General features: G+C 37.7%; 1 protein-coding gene across 1 annotated transcript; it reads right to left on the bottom strand.

Moving 5' to 3' along the window:
• Window positions 1-810: 810 nt before the first annotated feature.
• LOC129402344 (olfactory receptor 14J1-like) lies at window positions 811-1,725 on the bottom strand. The gene has a single exon (XM_055128512.1). The coding sequence runs from the start codon at window positions 1,723-1,725 to the stop codon at window positions 811-813; it is 915 nt and encodes a 304-aa protein (XP_054984487.1).
• Window positions 1,726-6,833: the final 5,108 nt, after the last annotated feature.

The raw sequence follows: 6,833 nt of genomic DNA, 5'->3' as shown, positions 1-6,833 counted from the left end.
TATTCATTTTAACACTTAAAAATAGTTTTTTTCTGAGGCCCTCAAAATTATTTAAACATTCCTTCCCCTAAATGACAGAGTTATCCAGCACATTGAAAGACACAAAGAAAATGGTGACATGATATTTTTCCAGCATGCCTTCGCTATATGTACATGCAACTCTCAGTGGGAGACTGAGCTCTGAAAGACCAAGTGGGCACGGTAGTCATATCCTTATAAATTCTTTATTGATTAATAACCAAAATTCACCAGGCACTCAAAAATAGAGAGAAAGACCTCCGAGTTACTGTTTTCCACCACCATCCTGGCCCGCCATCCTTTGAAGAAATAATGAAGGACAAGATTGTCTTGACTTCTTGAAAATAAAAAAAAATCTATATATTTCCACAGTTGGCTTTATAGGGTGAAAATTTAATCTACTGTCTAAAAACTTAGTATTTATTTGGGCATAGTCTAAACTAGTTTTTTAATTCAGAGAAACATTCAGGGGCCCGAATGATAGCACAGTGGGGAGGGCATTTGCCTTGCAAATGGTTGACCAGGATTCAATTCCCAGCATCCAATATGGTCCCTCAAGAACCACCAGGAGTAATTCCTGACTGCAGAGCCAGGAGTAATCCGTGAGCATTGCCAGATGTGCCCCTCCCCGCCAAAAAAAGAAAAGGAAAGAAAGAAAAACATCGACACAAAACTTTCCCCTTAGACATATCTCTATGATCAGTTTTTATTCATAGCAAAATTTACAAAGGACTGGTTACTATTATTTAATATATTTGAATTCTCTTCAGAACAAAAATAAATCAATGTGTCTCAAATGAGAGACATTTTGCTTTTAAAAACCTTCCGTAGAGCTGTCTGTATTGCCTTATTTCTGAGGCTATACACCATTGGATTGACAGTGGGGGGTACCACTGTATAAAAAATAGTGAGTAAAATGTCCAGAACACTTGGAGTGTCAGAATGGGGCTTCAAAAACTCAAAGGTACCAGTAGAAACGAACAAAATGACGACCACGAGGTGGGGGAGGCAGGTGGAAAAGGCCTTGGCTCTGCCCTCCGCAGATGGCATCCTCAGCACAGAAGAGAATATGTGCACGTAGGAGAACCCAATAAACAGGAAACAAAGGAGTGACAGGAAAGCCACAAAGGCAGTGACACCAATCTCACCTAGATACTCGTTGGAGCAGGAGAGTCTCAGGAGCTCAGGGATGTCACAGAAGAACTGGTGAATGACATGGGGACCACAGAAGTGGATGGAGAAAGTAGCTGCCGTATGCATGACTCCAGAGATGGCCCCACTCACCCAGACACCGGCGACCCCCTGGACACAGGTTCTGAAGTCCATGATGACGTCATAGTGCAGGGGCAGGCAGATGGCCACGTAGTGGTCATAGGACATCACCGTGAGCATGGACATCTCGGCACAGCCACAGAGGGTGAACACAAAGCACTGCAGGATGCATTCCCAGAGGGAAATATTCCCACTGTGCGTGAAAGAGTTGTAAATGAATCTCGGCACAGTCACAGAAATGTAGCAGAGATCCAGAAAGGAGAGATGCTTCAGGAAGAAATACATGGGGGACTGGAGACTGTCACCCAGGGACGTGGTGGTGATGATGAGTACGTTTCCAATTAAAGCCAGCAAGTAAAAGACGAGGAACAACAAAGCGTACAAAATCTCTAGCTCGGGCTTGACAGAAAACCCCGTGAGGAGAAACCCACTCATCGTGAAATTAGCCATCGTTGTTGGTTCCCGCCTGGTGTTGGCTGCAAGAAAAGGTGGGAAATCTTGAGCAGGAAAATTTTGTTGGACAATCTCTACTATCTCATTTCAGTGTAATATGTTAATAAACCAGGATCTCATTTTCTCATTGTAGCTGTTTGTACTGATATAGAAGTTTAATATTGGGATTATCACATGGAACAACTGTAATGACTTTTCTTAGTTAAAACAATATTGGCAAAGGAACCGAGAGCCGCAGCACGAGAAGCAGACCCTCCGCGCCTATAGACTGTGATCCTGAGGTCTCCTCACCCATTTTGGCACCAGAGCGGATGCTTGAGCCATGCATTTTGACTATGAACTGAGCTACAACCTCGTGCAGTCCGGGGAGGGATTCTTTTCCCTCTCCACCCCATTTTTCTGAGCGAAAATGGCGGCAGCGGCAGCAGCCACTCGGTGAGAGCCACCCTCTAAGACCCCTCCACCAGGAGGTAGGACTTTCTTTAGTGACGTAGCCTGTAGGTGGTCCTGGGAGGGGGGGCGTTCCCGGCGCGCCTTCCGCCCAGAGATGAACTGAGAGCCCCGGCACGAGAAGCAGAGCCTCCCGCCTACTGACTGTGATCCTGAGGTCTCCTAACCCATTTTGGCACCAGAGCAGATTCTTGCAGCCATCCATTTTGACTGTGAACTGAGCTAAAATATTAGAAACCCAAAATCGCACGGCTGCTATCGCGGCCGCGCGGACTCAAAGTCTTCACTCTTACCAATGAAGAGAAATTATTAGATGATGCCTATTCAGCAGGCGTGATTGTTGGGGAAAATTTCCAATCAATAATAGTGAGTTCTGTATGGAAATATGAAATGTACTCAATATACATAGAGAATAATGGGAATATCATTAGCTACTTAGATGGGGGGTAGGGGTGGGAGGGGGGTGTATTTGGGTTCTTGGTGGTGGAACGGGTGCACTGGTGAAGGGATGATGGTTTAATCAGTATTTGACTGTGACTTAAACCTGAAAGCTTTGTATTTTTTTTCTTGTTTTCTCGGTGGTTCAATAAAATATTTCTTTAAGAAAAATAAATAAATAAATAAATAATATTGGCAAAGAAAGATTATACATTTAGCATTTGCATCAAAGAAAAGCAATAGGCATACATATAAAAATAACATACAATAAAAACATACAATAACATACAAAACATGCAATAACATACAAAAAAGATATACGACAAACACATACAATTTTATCGTTAGAATTATGGATTGGCAATGTATGCAATTATATACAATTTACGTAATTCAAGTTTATATAGATAATTTCAGAAGTGTGTGACCTAACTATACTCTCTGCTTAGTCTCTACATTCATACATCAATAGAACCACAGTGATTTTATCATTGCAGCTTTATTATTTTGTAGCAAATATAAAAGGGGAACTTCTGAAAACTGCACTCCTTACTTGATATTTTTTAATCTCAATTGTTTTGCCAGAAGGAAATTTGGGCCTCACCTGGTGGTGCTCAGGGGTCACTCCCAGATCAGCTGCTTGCTTTACCCTCTGTACCGTGCCTCTGGCCCCCTCTTGCTCAATATTTTATCTGATGTGAAAAGCAGTAGCTGATAGTTTCACTCTTAGGCAAACCATAAGACAAAACTGTCTGAACATAAAATGAACTCAGACAATGTGAAAACGATGGTATTTCCTTGAAAGACAGATTCAGGGAAAGTGGCTAGTTGGCAGAAAGGGGTTGTTATTATTTGGACCTAGAGACATACGAGAAATGGAAGATTCCTTTTTACATATAAGCAGAACCCCACAGATGAGCCTATAATATGTAACTTAGCGCTGAGGGTGATGAATTTTTCTCAGTACTATCTGTACAGAGTCATTGTAACTGGGAAATTATTTGAGCCTGAGACTGGTGCAGGTAAGTTGGCATCAAAGGGCTCATTCTCATCACACTTTGAATCTGACCGATTTGAAAATAGATTCACCCTCATTTTGACTATTTGCTTGTGGGGGCGTGCATCATTGTATGCTTGCATATTTCACAGCAGACACACTAGTATTTAAATTAAACTAAATAATAAAAAATAATTTTATGTCTAGACAAGAATGAAAAACTTTGAAGATGAAGTTTTATGCTTATAGATACAATAATGACCATTTTACTCACTTAAACATTTTCATTTGACACTGAAACTCACCAAATCCAAAAAATAATTTTATGTCGAGACAAGAATGAAAAACCTTGAAGATGAAGTTTTATGCTTATAGATACAATAATGACCATTTTACTCACTTAAACATTTTCTTTTGACACTGAAACTCACCACATAATTATTTCTTTTGACACTGAAACTCACCAAATCACCAAATCAGCCTCAGAAACTTCCATATCTGTATGTTATGGAGAATGTTGCTTATTTTTCTACATGGAAGCTGACAAAAGGAAATTTATTCATATTCATAGAAATATTGTTCATTCATAAGAGTTGTGGGTTTTTTTTTTAAGCTTTTTGGGTCACACCCGGCAATGCACAAGGGTTACTTCTGGCTCATGCACTCAGGAATAACTACTGGCGGTGCTCGGGGGACCATATGGGATGCTGGGAATTGAACCCGGGTCAGCCGCGTGCAAAGCTCTACCTGCTATGCTACTGGTCTAGCCCCCCAAAAGAGTTGTGTTTGATCATTTTATTTAATCATATTTCATGTTAACAATAGCTAATACAGGGGCACACTGTAATAATGTTCATTCAGTTTTTGTTATTTTTTATACAATTATATGGTCCTCTCCCTTTCAATAGTACCAGAAACAAGTTTATGTTTCTTATATAGTCTACATGCGTCATCTACTTATTCAACTACTATAGTGTTAAAATTACTCTGCCACATTCTGATGTGAATATCAACTAACAATTATCAATATATTATTGCCAACTATATCTTTTCTACCAAAGATACAACCAAGAGGAAAATATAATGGGATTTATTAGCTATCATTTCAAGCTATTTTTACCTATCTTTACATCACTTTAATAATAGGAGTAAATACGGTCACTTTTCTTTAAAGAAATGTCAAAACACTTCTAGTACTTTCAATGTTGCTTCAGAATTTTTATTGGCTGTATTTCTTAAATTCTACTATCTCCCACTTATTCACTGTCCTAAAACAAAGGGCTAATCAATATACACAATATATCATAGACTAAGGTGATTATTATTTTAAGACATAACAAATATTTTACAGGATGCATTTAATTATTTCTACCAGTCCCTTTTGTTGTGCGTCCTTTGTGATGCTAACAAAATTAAATAAGCCTTTCAAATGTCACATCTATATTATGATTGCTTCCAGCAGAGTTTATCCTTAATAAAAGGGAGAAATAAAAAAGTTGAAATGATTGGTTTTGACAAAAATGTGTCATTATCTTCTCGCATTTTTAATGTATTTTTTCTGATCCTTTGTGAAAAAAATAAAATGTAAAATTCTGCTCTTAAGATTTATGATTCCATTTCAGTTATCAAATTTACCATATTTGAGTAATTTATCTGTGATCTCCCATGTAGGAAGGATTTCACATCTTCTGCAAGTCAGGCCTTAGTGCTAACAAGCACTAAGAAATCAAACTACATCAACTGTGCCATCTGTCACTTGCTCACACTGAGTTACTTCTCTGGTGGCTATAAAAAGAAAGGGATTGCCAGAGAAGTGAGAATTTTACTCCACAAAATGTCTCTGGAATGGAACAATTTTACAATGTTCTCTTCCAGATTCCAAATGTACGTGAAAATAGTCTGAACTCATACATGTCATTTAAAATTTTGCAGATCAGTAACTTCTAGCAATCTGTGCAATCTTCATTTTTAGAATCTTGGGACACTCACCAGAATACATTCACCAACTTCCTCCTTCCACATTAGGGCGAGCTATGATGTCAGTAGTTGACACTTATCTGAATCCCTGCTGTCTGTCTTTTTCAGTAAAATCAAAATGGGAGAGAGAAAAAAGTAAATCCTTTTCAATCCCTTCTTGGTCACTGGAGGCTGGGTATGAAGTCCCTTTGGCAGAAGCAGTTTCTCAGTCTCTGGGTACTTGGATTACTTTGTAAATTCTCAGGGGCCCAATACTGCAATTATTTTGAATTTGATTGTACTTTTCTGTTGAGTTGGTATAATATCTAGTTATTTGGGGTTTGAGTTATATTTGTGTTTTGAACTGAATAATTAAAAAATATTGTAATCTACATTTGGATTTAGTATTCACAACAAAGATCTAATTAATCAGTTAAATTGATGTAATATTACTTAAACATGTTTGTATTATTTTATTATTAATGGTATTATATGAATGGGGGAAGTAACAATAAACTTCTACAAGAAGTGAATAAATATTTTCCTATTTTTCCCCACTATATCCCAATCAAATTTTACTCTGAATGAGGAAATAACTAATTGTCATTTGAAATCAATCTGGGGGCATTTTCTCTTGTAATTATATACAACCCAATGTGTGTACTTCCAATATTTTACCACAGGAGTCTCTCCTTTCTCTCTTGGGAAGAATGCATTCTCTCTTAAGTATTTTTCTTCTCTTCCATAATAAAAAATCTTTACTCCGTAAAAATAAATACAATGCAATTAAACTAATTTTGTAAATAAAAGAAATCTTGGTGTCTGGTTGACCGCTGTAAAACTGTCAAACACCATAAAATACATTGCTTCAAGGTAGTCCATATTTGAAGTATGTAACTATATATGTAACTCCCAATCACAAATTACATCCTTGTTTTTGGTTGTCATTTCACAAATGTGAGCTTTTCTATTCATACAATTTGACACAAACACAATACAACTATTTCATGTTAAATATTTCCTTTAAAACCAGTTTCCAGGCAGCTGACTGTGAATGGCACTGAGATGAACAAAGAGAAGTCACAGATTTCATGTTTGCCTCTATTCCATAAATACTTCTGTATACCTGAATTTGGAGAGTAAATCTTCTCTATTCAATGATTTTTTTAAAAAAAGATCTATAGATTTTTAATGATGTGGAAAACAAAGGAGATATTTCTCTGAGAGAATCAGAACTTAGATAACAAGG

This window comes from Sorex araneus, chromosome 2 (assembly GCF_027595985.1).
Source record: "Sorex araneus isolate mSorAra2 chromosome 2, mSorAra2.pri, whole genome shotgun sequence".
NCBI classification, from domain to species: domain Eukaryota; kingdom Metazoa; phylum Chordata; class Mammalia; order Eulipotyphla; family Soricidae; genus Sorex; species Sorex araneus.
Note: the sequence above shows the minus strand (reverse complement) of the source record. Positions and strands in the feature narration are given on the sequence as shown.

Excerpts from the sequence above, each read along its gene's own strand:
- LOC129402344 (XM_055128512.1), bottom strand. The coding sequence starts at position 1,725 with ATGAGTGGGTTTCTCCTCACGGGGTTTTCTGTCAAGCCCGAGCTAGAG.